Source organism: Zonotrichia albicollis, chromosome 1, assembly GCF_047830755.1.
Source record: "Zonotrichia albicollis isolate bZonAlb1 chromosome 1, bZonAlb1.hap1, whole genome shotgun sequence".
Classification (NCBI taxonomy): domain Eukaryota; kingdom Metazoa; phylum Chordata; class Aves; order Passeriformes; family Passerellidae; genus Zonotrichia; species Zonotrichia albicollis.
In genome coordinates, this window is record NC_133819.1 from 43,406,068 (window position 1) to 43,425,296 (window position 19,229).

At 43.6% G+C, this 19,229-nt stretch overlaps 1 protein-coding gene across 6 annotated transcripts in view; it reads left to right on the top strand.

The window, feature by feature from the left end:
- The window catches only part of NEK11 (NIMA related kinase 11), an 82,901-nt gene extending 80,707 nt beyond the window's left edge, over nt 1-2,194 (top strand). For all 6 annotated transcript variants that reach the window (XM_005481001.3, XM_026799212.2, XM_074539612.1 and 3 more), the window contains one exon: nt 913-2,194. In XM_005481001.3, coding sequence (XP_005481058.2) covers nt 913-1,117 — 205 coding nt within the window. In that variant the 3' untranslated portion in view covers nt 1,118-2,194. The remainder of the gene's footprint in view (nt 1-912) is intronic.
- Nucleotides 2,195-19,229: the final 17,035 nt, after the last annotated feature.

Genomic DNA, 19,229 nt, shown 5'->3' on the forward strand with positions numbered 1-19,229 from the left:
AGCTGTCCCTGCTCCTGCTGCCTCAGGCACTGGCTGGGGAACCTCCTGCATATCAAATGGTTGCCTTCCAAGTACCTCCTTTTTGTCTAAAAGACAAACAACTCTCAACTGCTCTTACATGTAAAGGTATAGTGAAAGAAACCAAATCCTTTGTCTGAAGCATGAAGAGCAGGCAGATAGTCTCTGAAACGCTGAAGGAAAATTACCCTGGTATTTTCATCAACATACGAAGCCATCACTGAGTGAAAAATTCTGTTACCTGTGACACATGAACTGAAAGATGTTTTTCCTTTAGGAGGAAGAAATGCTGTTCATTGTCTTGCAGTTTTCAAATGGTTCTTTTTCATAAATCAATATTAAGATGCAGTGTGTGTTTTGTCACTGAGTTACAGATTTGTGTTCTGATAAAAGGAGAGCACTGTAGAAAAGAAAAAAGTGTCAAGTTAGATCATACTGAGCTTGTACAATGGTTTTCTTATATTTGATAGAAGCTGAAATAAAGCAATGAGTAACAAAGTGTGCTCACATAAAATGCCACTGGTGCTCAGCTGACTGGATTGCTCCTTTGGATTTTGATGAAATCCGGAGGCAGTAATACATGTGCATTTACCAGACTTGTTGTAGATAAAAGAGTCTGTCAGAGTCAGCAGGAAGAGGATTTTTGGATTGTAACAATGAAGATGGCCATGCTTCCCATGACTTTCCTATGGCCAGGCTTTTATTCTTGGGCTCTGTATAGCAAGTAACCATGGAGAAATTCACCAGGAAACTTTAGTTCCTTTTCCTGTCAGGCAAACAAGGTGCTTAATCAAACCTACAACATTTAGAAGGAATCTGCACTAGTTAATGTTTGTGTTACTATATAAGATGAATTACCTTTTACTTGACCTTTTCTATAATATTTCTCCCCAGATCTGCCATTGGGAAGCTGGGAGTGGAGGCATTTGAGGCAGTGTACAGCTGCCTCAAGCAAGCGAGACAGCAGAATGCCAGTGAGGAGGAGCTCAGGAGCTGTCTGGAGAAACTGGTTTCCAGAGCAAGTGATTGCTTCGAAGTGGATCAGCTGCTGTACTTCGAGGAGCAGCTCCAGGCTTTAGAGCCACATCTCCAGCTGTAACAGTGTGTCTGCAGCAGCTGGGAATGGCACCAGGGGGAAGGGGCCTCCTTCAGGCCAGCAGGCAAGTACAGGAATATTGCCAGCTGGGGGGCAAATCACCAACAGGATGGGACTGCTAAGGAACGCATCTCAAGCTGTTTTGTTTTCCAGCATCAGTCTCATTACATGGTTATGACTATGGGAAGATGCCAGCAGCTCACATCTCAGGCAGCAGACAAAGAACTTAATGTTACAAATTACTTTAAAAGTTTTTTAACCAATCACACAAAGCAAAAGCATATTTACAGTAGTTCTATGCAACCACTATAAGCACACATACCTTCAGTTAAAACAATGCTTGCTTATTTAGAATACAATACTTGCTTGTAAACCTTAAAACACAATGCACAGAGCTCTATTATTAAGCTTGGAACTTCCTAATATCTTGCTAGATATACTTTTCTGTATCTTAGGGAGTTATTCTAGACAAGCATTAATACACAGACCATTGTTCTATTTGTCCTTACTTTTCTACTTCTAATATAATTTTGCTGCTGACCATTCTTATGGCTACTGCTTAGCTGTAATTGCAGTTCTGCTGTCTTTGAGGCCTGCCTTTTGCAGCTTTTCCAAACCCCTCTGATTTTAAAGATTCCCACCAGGAGGTATTTGGAGGACACGACTGAGGGTAATGTAGTACCTAAGCATGTGGGTAAGCTCCATTTGAGAGTCCAGAATGCAGTGAGATGTGGGTAAATATGGCACTAATTTAAGGGGCAGGAAGAAGAACAAATGTTTGTGACAGTGGAGAGAGGATTCATGGTTACCTGTGTCCTTTCTTCTGCCACTTAAAGCAAAGGAAGGGTGTTCTGGGCCATGGCTGGATGCCAGTCCTGCACTCAGAGCATCACTGGCAGAGCTGCCATTGATGGAATGATGCAGGATTAGACTCTAGCTGCTGTTGATTTTTGTGCTAACTCATCCTTGTTATACTTATGCCTACAATTTTTGTAATTTGGCAGATTTACTCCTAAACATATATGTATATGTATGGCCACTCAGCCCCTAATTGTCTTGTTATTATTGATTGTTCAAAAAGGCTGCATTTAATCTGAGCTTCAAAGGAACTGTGGACATACTTATGTATGTGCATATTTATATACATATATGCATGCTCTCATACACAGAGATAGGTGTGTATATTTATAATGGCAGAAGTATGTCTGGTCATGCACTGTACTTGTCTAAAGAGTTTTGGATTAAATTCATTCTTCAAAAATGGAACAGTAAACTGATTTTTTTTCTGCCTTGCACATTGGTACTGTTAATATTCTTTCTTAGTGTTTATGCTCCCTTCTTCATATGCATCCCACTCCTGCTGATTTCAACTGTCTATCAGGCTCTGATTATATACTTAATGTTTTCCTTCTACCTCTTCCTTCCTTATTCTGCATTCTGGGCTCCTTCCTCCATCTGTGTAAAAGACTAAAGGTTAACAAAGTCCTACGATTGGTAAAGGAATCTAAAATGAATTGTAGACCAAATGAATTTTAGGCATTGAGCCATTATGATAAGCCTTATGCTTCCTGCTTTTTCACCATAAGGTCTTTTATTTAGTACAGTCCCAAGTCTTAAAGGAGTTTGGGACTGTACTAAGTAAATTAGAAGATATTCATAATAAGAATATCAAAAAAACATTTCTATTTGACCTGAGTTATTTACAGTGAAGTATACCAGATTGATGGTCAATTAAGCAGTGCTACTGATCCATCTTTATGACTTGTGTTAAGAACAATGCAAAAGGCAAGTAGAGTCATCTACATCTATTTTAGCAGCAGCTTAAGCAGAGGAAGCAAAAGGCACATCCAGCTACAGATGATGTGGCACTGTACTTCCAGCTCCAAGTAATAAGAGATTCTGGTATGTTTCAGCTTTTTCTAACTTCAGCTTTTATTTAGAATACACAGTGTTACAAGCCAGAGACTAAAGCCCACTGTGATATTCACTGAGGTAGGAAAACATAATTGTTTGTCATGTTTCAGTCTCTTTCCTGTTACTTCTTACACTCCCTGTCTTTCTCAATACTGTGAAGGTGTGCCTGATTCCATATTTTCTGCACATGAATTAAGACCATTTAGAAATAGAAGTGCTGAAGTCCAGGATACAGGAGGAGTCCTTGGATGTTGCAGGGACTTTTAAGTCCCAAAGCAAACAATGAGTAATTGACACGGTGAGAATAATGTCAGAGGAAGATAATCTTCACTCCTTCTTTTGCCTCTGCTGCAATTCAAGGTGATTTATCACAAAAACTTCAAAAACAGCCTCTGTAACAGTCAATGCCTTTCTTATTAGTGACAAAGACTTCTTCAAGCTTTTTTCCATGCAGCTTACAAGAAAAAATACCTGGGTAAGAATGGGTCAGGCTCCTTAAGGCAGTCAAGAACTCAGATGATCATTAAAGGGAAACCTTTAAAATCTGAAAAACATGGTTTAGTCACTCAGATTGACTTCAGGGAAATGGTTACTCTCTGATGAGCAGTATTTCTTTCATTTGTTGCTCAGGGAAAAGAACTCACAATGCCTTTTACACTTACTTAGTTGCTTTCTGCTCTCTGCAGGGAATGACCTTCAAGGCACGTGAGGATCAGGAGGTTTACTGCTTGTATGCTTTAAACCATACTTTGTTTCATTTTGTGGGTTTTTTACATGAATCACAATTAGTGTACAATTGTGATACACAATGTAGTACACACATTAAACACAGCAGGAAATTTTTGACTTTGAGCTGTAGTAAAAGCACATGGATTTGACAGAAATTTTCACATTACTGTTTGACTTGCAAAATCCCATTTCTGGCGGTCATTAGTAGAAATCTAAAAGGAAGGAGGGGGATTGTTGATATCATAGATCTTCAGTAATAAAAAAACAACAGAACTGCTGGAAGTAAATTTGAGGAAATAAATGTAAAGGCATTAAGTTGCTAGGCATAAATCTTCATAAAAAGTCCCATTTAACCTACATATTTGTACCAAAAGCTTTGCAAGCATGAGGCAACCTTGCTGCCTTTTTTATGGATTCTCTTAAAAATGCTACAAGATGAATTGCTTGATGAAGAGTTATTGAAAACAAAGGAAGAAGGGTGAGTATTTTTTTTAATATTTTGAAGTCTTAAACCTGTATATAGGTGCTTAAACTATAAAGGGAAAAACAACATCTGAGTTTTCTGAGAAGAAGTATAACTGTCAGTTTCTTGTCGACAGCTGGATTAGGAGGCAGACCAATTCTATTTTTCACAGCAAACAAAAAGGAAATCCTTTCTTAGAGGTGATTGCTCTGCTAGATAATTTCTAGACAGCATCAGAATCCCCACTCTGCAAGATGAAATTGAGGTTCCCAGTGCCTGAAAATCCTTCCTGCAGGAAAGAACCTTCCTCCCTCGTGGACCTGGCTTTGAGACTGTTGCCCTGTGATGACCAGGCTGTCCCAGCAAAATCACAAACCTGCACTGCCACAGCAGGAGCTCACCCCTGGCTGCTGCTGGATCTCCAGCTCCACACATAACCAGAACAATGGAGCATCAAGCAGATACACAGGTGAAAAAAAGGGTAGGAGGCAGCAAAATGGCCATATGGATAATGCAAAGGCTGACCTTTCATCTGTGGTATAAGTCAGCTCAGACTGACCTGTAGGTGCAACCACTGTTATCTGAGGGGATTTGGTGGGCAAAAGAAGAAAGGCTCAAACAGGAGATTTGTTTGGAAACAGGATCAATATGAGCGGAGGCACATTTATCTTTGATATTTTGTTTGTAATATTTGTGCACAACACAACCTAACCTGAAAACTCCTTAGCTTGTCTCCACCGAATAATCTTGTTTTTCAGGAGGGAAAAGTCCAGCAGAAGGTTTCTGCATGTGATTATTGGTAGTAAGTAGAAGTCTGATGAAAATGCAGTCTCCAGATGCTGATTTGGCTGATGGTTATTCCTGTTCAGGAATATGACTGCCTTGATAATGACTATCCAGATGTGCTCGATATATGCACATAAGAGGAGCTGGTTAACAGCAAAGGCAGATGTATTTATGTGCAGACTGATTAGGCACAGAGGCTGGGCAAGGGATGAAGTAGGATGAGGAGGGTTGTGCGTTCCTTCCTCTTACTCCTTCTCCTCATATACTTAGTTACCACACCCCATCCTACTTATTTTTGTCACTTTTTTTATGGTTGGGGGAATAAAAGGACGGTGAATGGCCTTTTCTGAAGGCCACTGAATTATCTAAAATGAGACTAAGAATAAAAACCTAGCAGGAAACCTTGATGTCAGTGGTCAAAGCAAGAAAAGACCATGCAAATGATTCTGGTTCAATAGAACTATGGGTCCAGTTTTCTTTTATCTAGGTTGGAATATGGCCCTCATGGCTGGGAAGTTACTTAGTATTCACAGATAATTTTCCCCGTTAGCTCTGCAGACAGGTTTCAGTCCTCAGTTGCTCATGAATTATTAACTACAGCCCCCTGACTTCCAGCATTCTCACACTGTGCACTTGGTCACTTCCCCATCAGGTCAGAAAGCAGAAAAGAGGTCCTGGGAAAATTCCAGCAGAAAGAGCAGTTGAGGAAAACAGGCATTTAGTCAGCTGGTTTAAAAGTACACCTCTTGGGTAAATATTTTGCATTCCACTTGATGACACCTGGCCAGGGATTTCCAATGTTTTGCAATGTGCGAGAAATATACACACTGTGATTATCGTCCTGTAGATGAAATAGGCTTGGCTTTCTTGTAATTTTTATTATTACATGTGTAGCTGTAATCAAAGTACAAAGGCAGTGGTGTGCAAACAATAAGAAAAAATACCTCTGAAGAAAAATGGCAAATAAAAGAGAAGATTATTATTATTGCTTTGTACTAGTTAACCCTCCAATGTACTGATATATTTTAACATTCAGAAGCTGCAATCTGTCTTAGGCAGCCTGAGAATGTTGTATTTATGTACCTGTACCTACACAGAGAAATGAGTTGTGACTCTCTCATGAACTGTGTATCCATCAGTCTTCTCCGTCTACATCTAGGCATGCACACACAAACATATTTATATACATATGGGCCTGTATAGATCCTGATACACAGCATGTCACCAAACCTTCAAAAATATTTTTTCTCTTTGATAAACAAAATATCTGCCAGCTGCTCCAAAAAGTTCTTATGAGCAGGTAAATACACAGCTGAATGCACCTTGAGCAGAAAAAATCCTGAATGTTTTGATGAGGTACTGCACCAGGCACTGTACAAAAGAGCTCCAAGGTAATCCCAACCTCCCAGGCCTCCCAGCTGGATTTCCAGCAGGAAAATGAGGGGAAGATGGTTCAGAGCAGTAACCTGAGCTTGTGTAGCAAAGTGCACCAGGAAGCCAGCCAAGGTGAGCACTCCTCCTGACCCTCACCTGGTGCTGGGCCAGGCAGTCAGTGGTGGCTTGTGGGTACCAGGGTAAGGCAAGGCATAAAGGAGGATGCAGTGTTGTGAAATGGATTTTAATACAGAAAACCAGTATTTAATAAAATATGACTCTGTGACTGTGCATGGAAATATGTGTGTGTGTGATGGACTGTCACAGGTGATTCTGTGACAGAGCTTTATGCCCTAGGGGTGACTGAGTGCTATGAAGAAGCTGGGAATCTCTGAATTGCTCTTCTCTTTCCATTGCCATCTGCTGATCCCTCAAAAACTGCCTATTGTACCATGGCATGCAGATATTCCCTTGGGCTGTGTTATTTCCTTGGGCTGTGTTATTTCCTCTCAGCATCTCTAATACGAGTTCTATTTCAGGTTTTTTCATATGGAAGTCTCTTTCTGGCTGAAGCTGCTCTATTGATCTGCATCTATAAAGGGTCAGCAGTGTCAGAGTGGTCTTAAATAATGCATTGGACTTTTGTCCCTCTGCTCTCAGTGAGTTCTGGGGAAATGCTCCATAGAACTGCCATGGAATCTTCCTGGCTTGAACTGTCTCAGTTCTCTTGTCTTGTCCTCTTTCCCCCCCAAATCCTCAAGGACAGAAACTAAAATGAACTCTAGGTGCTCAGAGTGTATAGATGCTGTTATTTAATGTCCAGAGGCAATCCTTTAAATCCAGACAGGCTGCTTCTCTTGTTTTGTAAGACAGTTTTTGAGTGTGAGCATTATTTTATTGATGCCTTTAGTCATCTGACAATAAGTGGAATACTTTTGCCATCCTGTCTCTGCCAGTGAGTTGGTATTTTTCCCCACCTCAAAGCGAAGCCTGCTTGTTTTGAATGCTCTTTTGGCAGGAGCTTGGCTCCTGAGGCTGACAGTGAATGCTCCTGACTCCCCAGAGGCCTGATTTTGCCAGTTACTCATGCATGCCCTTCTACAAACTGGCTTGGCAGCTGGGGACTGTGTTTCTGGGAAGGGTGCTGTTCCCACAAGTGTAAGCAAGGGTGTTGAAATGATCCTTCTATTGCCTGAGGACAACAGGAATCACTTCCAGGTAGCACAGTGGGAGTGGAGGCAGAGCAGCCCCAGGCCTGAGCATCTCCCTGGTGCTGCTGGAGGAGCTCCCAGGGTTTGCTGCATCCCAGGTGGGCCGGGAGAGTCGGGAACCCTCTGGATTCACGTTCAGTGCTTGCTGCTGTTTTGAGCTAATACTGCAGAGTGGAGATTCAGGGACAGAAAACCCTTGTAAAGACAATGAGTCTCCAGACTACCTAATGACTACTTAATGAGTGTCTAAGCACTGCACCATTATTGATTTTTAATTGCCTTCTTTCTGGCTTTGTGCTGGAAAATGAAAAAGGAGCAAACACTACATGTAATGAGGGTAGATGATTAAAAATAATACCTAAGAGACACCCAGTTGCTTGTGGAAAAGACCACAAGAGTAATGTGATGAGAGAAACCAGCACTGCTGTGTGCTTGCCACCTCTTTGGATTTTCACAGCTGTTAAAAATTGAAGTTGGTTTCACCAAGATCTAGCAGAAAAAAAAAAGATTATTTGGTATCAGCAATGTAATTAAACTTATGGATTTTATTAAATCAATAAATATTGGTTCATTTCCACTGCATGGAAAATCCAGTCCACATCACCAGGTCAGTGCAGAGGGGCTTTTCAGAGGTTGCTCTTTAGCACTGTGCCCTTTCTGATGTCTGCTCAGACTATTTTTAACTGCATTCTGTGAATGTGCATTACTTTGAGCAGTAGACAGCAGAAAGGCCCAGTTGAGAGTAGACCAATGAGCCCTAAATCCATCAAGCATTTAAACATGTGCTTAGCTGTGAATGCCAGCCTCACTGCTGCACAATTGCCAGGGAAACAGGGAGCACTGGGTTGTTGAACAGAGCAAAACACTGCACAGGGACTCTTTGCTCACAAAAGAGGTAGCTCTTCAGAGCTGGAAGCCCACCTTTGAAGCTACATGCATTCAAAAGTCTGAGAAGATCTCCAACCACTGGGACAGTGATTGTGGTCCAATCAGCTGAAATATAATAATATAGATTTATATAATCAAAAGATAAATTTAATTAACATGCACATGGATTAAATAGGTTCCTAGAACAAGAGTTAAATGGCAGAAAATGTGTTTTTGAGGAGAAACTTGCACAATTAAACTTCTCAGCTCTGAAGGGTGTGCATTTGTGGGATATTTTAACCTGAACCAACAGAAAATCTGGCCAGATGTTAATGTCTCTAATTCTACCCTTCTGTTTCTCTCTTTCTCTTTCCATGCCACACATTTTGTCACTGGGCACTAATCTGACAGGTCCCTCTTGTTTGGCTTCTACTCTGCTGGAGTTTTTGGTAGCTCTTAGTGAAACATTTTGTATTCCAGTGTTTTCATAACAAAAATTCTTTTCCTTCCTTCCTTCCTTCCTTCCTTCCTTCCTTCCTTCCTTCCTTCCTTCCTTCCTTCCTTCCTTCCTTCCTTCCGCCACTTCCTTCCGCCACTTCCTTCCGCCACTTCCTTCCGCCACTTCCTTCCGCCACTTCCTTCCGCCACTTCCTTCCGCCACTTCCTTCCTTCCGCCACTTCCTTCCTTCCTTCCGCCACTTCCTTCCTTCCTTCCGCCACTTCCTTCCTTCCGCCACTTCCTTCCGCCACTTCCTTCCGCCACTTCCTTCCGCCACTTCCTTCCTTCCGCCACTTCCTTCCTTCCGCCTCTTCCTTCCGCCACTTCCTTCCTTCCTTCCGCCACTTCCTTCCTTCCGCCACTTCCTTCCTTCCACCACTTCCTTCCTTCCTTCCGCCACTTCCTTCCGCCACTTCCTTCCGCCACTTCCTCCCTCCCTCCCTCCCTCCCTCTGCATTTGACTCTAAGATTCTTCCTTCTAAGTGCATACTGTATGTCTACATCCCTGTAACATCTTAGAAAATTCTCCTTTCAAATTCCTGACAGGCATAAAACCTATAGGTAAAATTATTCTGATGCTTTGGATCATTTGTTACACTTTCCATGTATTTAGTAGCAGCCTCCTCTTAAAAGACACCAGAACTATATTTCTGTCAGTCACATCCCTTCTTTTTGCTTTCCTTCCCTTTTGTAAGGGCTGAACTTCTCCTTTATGTTTTCCAGTGTTCCCTCAATTTTAAATTAGTTTTGAGCTTTTGAAATAATTAAAAACAAGATTCTACCTAGGAATAATAGATGATCATCAAGCAACACCTCATGGCAAGACAAAACCACCCTTCTGATTAAAGAGACTCTGCAAAGCCAAACATCAGAGAGACAAGTCATAAAAACCAAGGTTTTTCAGCCACCAAAAGAAAGGACAGGTTTTCAGAATTCTTGCTATGAAATGAAATATCTGGGAGGAAATAAGAAAAATGAGAAGCATCATTTAGGCATTATTCTTACAAAAAAAATCTACAGTATTTTAGTATTATCAGGACATGAATCTAATTATTTGACATCAAAACACTTTTTATTATTACATTTATATTCAAAAGAAACAGGAGAAAAGTCATCCCATTATTGTCAGCTGAGAAAATACACATTTTTTTCATCCTACTAATCTAAGTTTGGCAGCAAAAAATGTAAGAGACTAAAAGCCTGGACAGATGACTTTGAAGAAAAACACTTTTCTTCGAGATTTATGTATTTTTCTAGGAAAGTAAAAAGAATTTGAAAATGACTGAAGTGTGAGCTGCATCAGCTTATCGTGTGAAAATGAGCTTCAATCAAACAGGCTTTGATTTCTCAGAGAAGGAAGCACGCTTTCAATGTACTCATTTGCAATCAAAAAGCCTAGACAGATTTGACTTTTTCTTTTGCAGCATCAGATTCGGGGAATTGCAGAACCTGAGGATGTGTTGATTTAATGATAATTCCCATGAATTATAATGAGTGGTTCTCACACCTGTAAACATTTCCATTTCCCCACAGTACAACACCAACTCATTTAAAATTGCCCAAGAGCAGGAAGATATTATTCCTTGGGCGGCCACTAACCAGAAAAGTCACAAAGCTCCTTGTGTGGACCACATCTTAGTTCAAGATGATGGAAACTGGTCAGGATGTGTAACAACGGGATCTTAGGCCAAAAGCAGAGTGTCAGTCCCACGTCCACCTTTAAGAACTGCAGGCGCTGTGGTTGGACCTGGCATGGGCAATGCAACCCTGGCAGTGCCCCTAAGGCAGGGCATGATCCTGTTTCTGCCAGGATGTCTCATTGCAGGGTCGGTGAAAGGAGATGGTCAAGAGAAATATGTCCCCAAGGGTGCAGGTGTTGTGGTTTTGCTGGATCACAGAGCAAGGACAGTCAAGCATGCAGTTTTAGATGGTGAGGAGGGGGTTGACTGCTGCCTGACAGCCCTGATCCGGTCTGTGCAGCCCAGCACCCAGGTCCAGAGCTATCCCAGCAGTTTTCAGGTTTTTCCAAAGGGGAAAGCCTCAAAGTTGGCGCTATGGTGTAAAAGGAGCCTGCATTCCCACCACTAACATCTGTCCATAATTCCAACAAGGCACCAGAGACTCATACAAATGAAGACAGAGCTAGTACTAAGATGTGAAGTGCTATTGTTGCTTAGTGCTAATGATTTCTGCCTTATTGTGCCCATTTCTCCCTTTTCCTTTTTCCTTTGTCATATCCTTCTCTCAGATACTCTCTCAGAGTTACTGTCGCCAAAGAAGGGAAGCAATTTCCTGGGGCTGCTACCTAGGCATGAGCTGCTAATTACAGACCACGAGCAGGCAGAAGGAGCCAGGTACATTGTGAATCTGTCTTGATTAAGGAGTGAGCAGTCAGGCTGAGGGTCTCCAATTTTGTTCTGTGCGTCAGCAGACTGGCTTCTCTCCTGGCTCGTTGTTCAGGAGCCAGAACAGCACTCCTGCTGGGTAGATGTGTGTGCTCCCAGTGGGAACTGGCCTTGCAATGATCAGGCTGCAGGTACAGAGGCCTGAAAGCAGCATGCCATGTGCCATTGTCCACCCAAAGTGGCCTTTAAACACCCACTTAAACCCTCTGTCCTCAACATTCATTGTGAAAACAAGACAAAACCTCATTTGGTAGTGAGGTAAATTTTATTCTCAGAAAGAGCTTTCACTCTTGGATTTGTGACTTTGTACTGGCTGTCCAGATAGAGCAGTGACTTCTCTGTCACTGCTGCTGGCCATGCCACAGCTCTATCTGTGTCTGTGGTGGGTTGCATGGACAGGAATGCTTCATTCCTCTTGGACCACACAGACCCCATGGCTCAGTAGATGGTTGTATTTCCAAGGATGTATTAGGAAATTGCTTCTTGGAATGGAATGCATGAAGACAGAGGCAGGAACTCTAGATGTGCAGAGAATAAAGAGGGGAAGAGGCAAAATGCTTGAAGAGAATTGTAGGCCTCAAACCCAGCCTGGAAAATGAGGATACCTCCCTTGAGCAAGTAAGGACTCCTGAGAGACACATTTCTGAAAAGAGAGGGGAATGCTGCTATCCCTGTGGGTGTATAACAGTGTTTTAAGTTCTCTTTCAAATAAAACTGCAATCAAGTCTTTTGAGTATCAATAATACCATAAACCTGACAGCCTCTCTAAATTCAGAGGGGGCTGGTGTGACTGACCTCCTGCTTCTTACAAGAGTTGGCACTAGGGCCATACCTTAACTTGCCTGATTTCAGCCAGACCAAGGCACAGGAAAACACTGGAGAGAAAGTGATTTTCCTCATCCTACTCAGCAAATTAAATGTGAATAAGAGATTTCACAGAGTCAGCCTTTCTTTAATATCTGGGTATTGCTAAATGGGTCTGAGTTTATGCTGGGTCTGATGAGTGTAATATCAGCCATCAAACATAATGGAGCAGACTGCCTGAACTCCCTTCCCAGGATAATAAGATACACTGAAGTAGGGATGACTCTTTTCATTTTAATAAGCCAAGTGCCTTCTATTATATTAGCAGCATGAGGAATTTGAACTGAATTAAGAATAAAGCCCCTGATCTGGTAGCAGGCTGATTGTAAGGCTGTTTGAATGACTCTTTTGTTTTTAGGTTTGCCAGTGTGAGGGTGAAGCTTCATCATGAGTTCTTCAGCAAATGGTTGTCAATGAAATATCAGCTCCTTCATTAATGAAAATTAGGAAAAAGGCACCATGGATAAACAGCTCTGAGATGTTATTCTCATTAAATAAGCCTTGCTTTACCCAGAGGCTGTATCACCAACAGCATACCTGTTTGGCAGCAGAGCTGTCTGCAAAGGGCATGGAGTTGAAAAACAATTTATGACAGGTGGTAAAATGTCCATAACAAAAAAGAAGTGATGTGGCAAGAGGGCAAACCAGCAGGACACATCAGCACAGGCAAGCCCACGTGCATCACTTATCTCCCAGAGAAGCACTGAACTGCTATTGCATGACAGCAATTAGTGCACAAGTTTGAAGGGCTGGGGAGTCAGAAATGGGGTGCTGGCAACTGAGAAAGTCAAAGGTGCTGGCTGGACAATCAAACAAATGTGACTGCTCTCATCAGTAGGGAGAGAAGGCAAGAACATGAAGTGGTAATGAAGCACATTACACATGACATAAAGCCCATAACAAAACCTACAGCTGACAAGGTCTCCAGACATACTCAGGTTGGTGTTTTTGTCCACAGGGACCAGAGAAGACATTGATTCTGAGCCTCTGCTGCTCTGAAAAGCAAAACTTGGCAAACAGGCTCCAGGCCTCCACTGGTATGAGAATGAATTGAGGCAGCTACAAAGTTCCAGTCACTTGACTCAGTGCAGAGCTCGGTAGGTGAAATAAAAGGATCTGTACAGGGTTACCTGTATATCACAGTAGCAGTATCCTTTCTGCCTTCCCAGGCAGCTCTGCAGGTATGTTTTTTATGCAGCAACACAAGTAAGAAGCAGTTATTTTCATCAGCAGGGTCTTTTCTGTGTTTGAAAGTGCTTGGGTGAATGTCAGTTGATTGAAGAGGTGTACTCCTAAGGAATATCCCACTGACAGTGTCAGCCAAGTGGCTGCCCATCTTTTCCAAGCAAAAAGATACAGACTGACTATATTTCTGAATTCTGCTACAGTGTCCTTTAGGTAATCAGGGAAAAATATGTTCAGAGGTGTTGCCAAATTTGATTGCAGAAGTAGAAATCAAAGTCTTCTCTAGTTTCAGTGTATTTGCTTCTGAAAAAATGATTGCATTTCAATGACAGTGCACCAAAATATGAAGTGCTGAAGTTATTCAGTTAGAAACAACTTGCTGCTGCTCCTGTCTGTTTAGTCTTTCCTCACTCAGCTCATGTCACTCAGAGAAGAACTTCCATTGAAAGGAGATGCTTGCTAGGCTTTCCAGATTGCTGTTTAATTGGCTCCATTCCCCAGAGACTAAGACTCAGAAGAAGTTTTCAAAGTTGAAATGACAGTGGTGCAAGGAAGTGTTTCCTCCTTCTCCTTCCCTTCAGCCTCCCTGCATGCAGGTCCCCTCCCCTGGGAGGCCCACATGCTGAGGAGCATTCAAGCCTCAGCTCCTGTCAGGAACGGGAGGCATGTGGAGGTGACAGCATGCGACAGCGTGATTCCATGGAGATGCAGATACCCTGGAGAAGAGCAGTTCCCAGCTGGGGCGGGAGATGTGTGTGAGCTTAAGCAGAACTGAGGAGAGAGGCAGGGTGAATGCAGAAAGGCTTCTCAGTAGCTGCCCCCTGACAAGCTGTCAGACAGAGTTCCCTTGCTAACTACAACATCTCTAGCATGTCCACAGTGAGCAGGACTCAGACTTTGAAAAGCATTTCAGAGCCACAAACCTGATTCAGAATTACTGCTCCTATTACTTTCTTATTACTTCTTTTGATTATCTGCTTAAATTGATTTATATTGACTAAGCCTATTCAGATTAAGACTTCTGATGTCTTAGTTCCAGTAATTCAGATCAGATATTATCTGTGACTGTCCCTGGCTCATCAGTGGACGACATCCACTGTGGAGACCAGAATACTTACAATAGCTTGCCAGAATAAACCCACTGCTCACAGGCAATCTGAAAAGCTCTAAGTCCATCCACAATTCATGGATATTCCTTGAGACAAGGTCCTGACCAGGTTCTGGGAGCTGAAGTTGTTGCTGACTCCCAGCACAGGTTGAGCATCTCCTAAAGCCAGAGATAAAGACTGCCAGATCAAAGAGGGATAAGTGGGAAGTGAACAGTGCCTGGAAATTATACCTTAAGCACCGCAAAGCTTTGTTGTCTGTACTCTATATGCACATCAGGCTGCTGGAGGCAGCCCAGAGCAGGCTCCTTGCCTGTTACCTGCTCTTTCTTGAACCATGGGCGCTTCAGCCCCTTCTCAGTTCCAGTGTTCTTGTCCAGGGAAAGGCAACAGGCACTCTTTCCTGGCAGCCCAAGCAAAGAGGCTCTTTGTAAGTACTACAAACATCCTCCCCACACTGATATCTGGATTTGAGGCAGCACATTTATAACTTCCTCTGAGAAAAGCAAAATTACTCCAGAAAGAAGGTGCATGGCTCACCAAGTTATGTACTGTCCCCTCTTGTCTCAGACTGCAGAACTGGGAAGTGCTAATTCCTGCTGATTGTTCTTTTCCTTCCTTTTCATGAGAAGTATAAGCCAGGGTTGGAAAGAAACTTTACAGCTTCTATAGGGAGGATGGGATGGGATGGGATGGGATGGGATGGGATGGGATGGGATGGGATGGGATAGGATAGGATAGGATAGGATAGGATAGGATAGGATAGGATAGGATAGGATAGGATAGGATAGGATAGGATAGGATAGGATAGGATAGGATAGGATAGGATAGGATAGGATAGGATAGGATAGGATAGGAAAGGAGAGGAAGTCTGAGAGCAGTGGCACTGCTTGACTGCCACACTGGTCACAGACCCTGGGAAGGATTTGGTGAGGTACTGACACAAATACACTGTACACGCAGCAGCTTTTTGCCACAGGTATATCAGAGCAACTCTGCATATTGCTATAGTTCACTGTTGATGCTTTCACTTGTCCACAGAGGTGTGATACTCACCCATTGTCCTGATTACCCAGAATTTGCAAAACTGTATCTACTCAAGGGCTCTTAGAGCTCTCTCAGCCATCTTTCTTGGGATGGCAGTGCATGCTCTGGTTCTCATGTTCTTATTACAGTAGATCACTGCACTGCTGATCTGCTTTCCGTAGTTAAGCTGCTGGGCTCTCTTGTAGCTCAGTTACAGGGAACTGGAAAGGGCAGCTGAAAAACCAGCTCCATAAAGCCTGGTAGCTCATCTAACCCAGCTTTAGCAAGCCTATATCACCTTCTGCTTGGATTTGGCCAGCTGGGCAGGGGAAGTGCTGTGTGTGTGGTCTCCAGGAAACAGCAGCACATTTGCAGCTCCTGGCACTGCTCCATAAAAAAAATAAGCAATCTTTAAGGGTGACAGCTTACAAAAGATTTACTGCCTGATTCCTGATCTCAGTATTCACACTCCTACTTCAGCTGCTGCTCAGACCTGGAAACCTCACTTTCCAAGGGTAACCCATCTGCCAGAATTCAACTGGCAACAGCAAGGGCTGTGCTCAAACTGAACAGAATGAGCCAGAAACCAGGAAAAGATGTACTACTTGGTGAGTTTATTCTCCACTTGCAAAGAAAAAACAGATTTCTTAATTAATATTTTGTTAAAGAGGATGACAATCTCTAGCAAGATAGGTAAGCAGTAACTATTGAAACTATTTCCTAAGGTAGAGCTAGAGTTTAAACAGCTTTTACTGCATTTTCTTTTGGTGAGAAACTTCTAGGACAGGAGTTGGCTTCCCTCTGCTTTCTTGCACTAGTCTAGATGAAGAAATTAAGATTCACTCTGTTGAGTTACAAGACCTCTACTGACCTGTGCAACTTGACTCTTTGCCAGCACCCCTCTGTCTGACCAGTCCACCCTGGGCAAAGTATGTCCCAAGGCTGTTTGCTGGTCATTCTCAGGCATCCCTCTGCTTGAGCAGATGTCAACCTTCTCAATCTTTTCTCCTCAGGGAGTTCTGGAGAAGGGAATATTTGGAGGGAATGGTGATGCCAGACTGGAGCTGGCATGCAAAGCTGAAGGGATCTCATAAACCATGCTGGTGTGAAGTGTCTGATCTGTGTGTGGCAGCCATGTGTGGATATTGGTATGGGGCCAGCACAAACCTCCCTTACTAATACAGACGGAGATTTATGTTCCCACTGAAGTTAAAAGCAGTCACAAAACTAAAGACAAAATGCTTGGGCAGGATGGCACCATACTCTTGGGTGGGTGCATTATCTCTGTTGGATTTATTTGATCTGTTTGCCACATCTCTTTTCCAAGCGAGTGTTTAGCAAATTCCCTGTGTCCTTCAACCCCTTTCCCTCCATAGCAGCAGCCAGATGTATGAACTGCTGCTAGCATTGTTACACTCCATCTATTCCTGGAAACAGAATAAGTTGTGAGGCTACAACAATCATCAGAAGCCAAAAGCAATTTGTTTGGTTTTGGGGGAGAAATGGCTTGTCCCTTTAGCTGTGCCACCATAATATCAGTTTTAGCAATGGAAAAGCCTTTGCTGGTTAAATGATATTGTTCCTGCTCTCCTCACTCTTCCCCACTGTAACCCTTGTGCTGCTTTAGCCAGGGTGTTTAGCTGGGTCCCCCCTTGCTGTAGTGGGGCTCTTTACCTGCATTGCTCTGCATCTGTCTTTCTTGGGCTGCTTCCCCAAGGTGCTCCCAGAGATTAAGGGTGTCTCGTGTCTCTTTCAGGGATTTGGAGAGACTTTTGCAAGAGTACCATTTGTTCTGTCTGAGCCATGAGGAACTCGCTCAGAGTACAAATCCAGAATACCCCTTTTCTCCAGCAGCACTGCTTGTTAAACAATGCCTGCTAGGGAAAAAGAAAGAAAGGGAAACAAAGATAATGAAAATAATGGATAGGTGCCATCCTGAACAACATCAGTTGTGTTACACTGGTGTCATGGTTTGAGCCTGGCACAGAGCCAGTGCCCCCATGAAAATGCCCTCACCCTGGTGTCTGCTGTGAGATGTGACCAGGAATAAGCAAAACAGGCTCCACCTTAAACATAAAGAATACTTTATTACCTAAACTACAGGAAAATAGGGAAAAACTATAAGGAAAAGAAAAAAAAAATTGAAAACCTTACAAAAAAACCACTTTCCTCCTCCCCACTACCTGAATTTCCCAATCCGATACATTCTCCCAAATCACCAACTGCCCAGCCTGGCACCACACTTTAGTATACTCAAACTTCAGTTCATGAAGAGGAGAGGAGTCCTTCTTGTTCCATAGGCTTCCCCTGGAAACACACTGAAACCTCGTGTGCTTCCATGTCACTCGGCACCGCCCGGAAAAAGTCCTTTTGCCGCTTGTGACATCTTCCTTCCATGCCCAGTGCTCTCACCACCGTGCATGGACCAGAACTGCTTTTAGGGTTGTCTTTTAAGGATGCCTTGTCTCACTCCAAAAAGGCACAGTCTCTGCTTTGGGACATCTGTCCCCCCCATATTTTTCCAACCCCCTGGGGCCGGGGGGTCCCCACGATGAACCCTCCTGGTTCTGAGGCACTGCCTCCCCCTAAGTGCAGTCTCTGTGTCACAGGAACAAACTGAGTCCATGGCCACAAGAAAAGTCCAGCCACAAGGCCACTCCAAGCATCTCTCTCTCTTCACTCAGCCAGTCTTCTCTACGTCCTTCAGGCCAGGTCCTTGTCTCATCTCATCTCCTATCTCCCTTCTTATTCAGCTTCGAGGAGGATTAGCATTTTTGCAAGGCCCCAATCATGAAAGAAAGGGGTTAAAACTTTCAGTCTCTGTCTGTCCCGGAGCTGCGGCACTCCCACACACGCTGCCGCTCCGGCCAGGCACTCTTCCCCCCCCTCCTTCTCCTCCTGGGCCGGCTGCTATCACATTCGGTGTCGCCGGCTCTCCTCTCTCCCTCCTGGGGAGGAGGGGGGGGGATGTCTGCTCGATGTCTCTTGGGGCTCCTCCACCCTTCCATCCTCGAGGGCCTTCTCACCCCCATCTCTGTCCAGGCCCCGGGCCTACCACATGGCTGCCCCTCCCCCGCCCAGCAGCAGCGGCTGGACAGGGGAGGGAGATCCGACCTCTTCTCCTCGACGTCCCAAGAGAGCCTGCCAGGGCCAGAGCTCTGCTTTTTAACCCCTGTGTATTCTCGGAGGTGTGTCCAAACCCCACTGGCTACACCAGGTGCCAGTATCAAACTCTCGAACATCCATTGGTTTGACCACAGCATCCCAGAATTCCCACTTCTTCCTGGTCAAACCACCACAACTGGTAAAGGAGGAGGGATGACTGAAACACTGTGGTGACAAGGATGTCCTAGTAAGTGACTGGTAGGTTTTCTGTCTGCTTTCCAGAGGATGTATCTTTCATTCTCAGGAATACAATAAACTTTCTTCTTGTGCACTGTCAGCTATGCCAATGTCAATCACTGCAAATCCACTGGCCTCATTGAAACTTTACTTCTCTGTGGCACATGAAGGTCTGACCCACCACATACTGACCCAACAGACAAATCCATACAAGGACCTGACAAGGTTTGAGAGATTGAGCCTCAAAAAAAACCCCCTGAGGTTCACTAACAGTGCAAATGATTTTTCCCAAATAGCCTAAAGGAAACTGCATTCCTGCCTCTCACAGGCTCCCTGGGGGACTG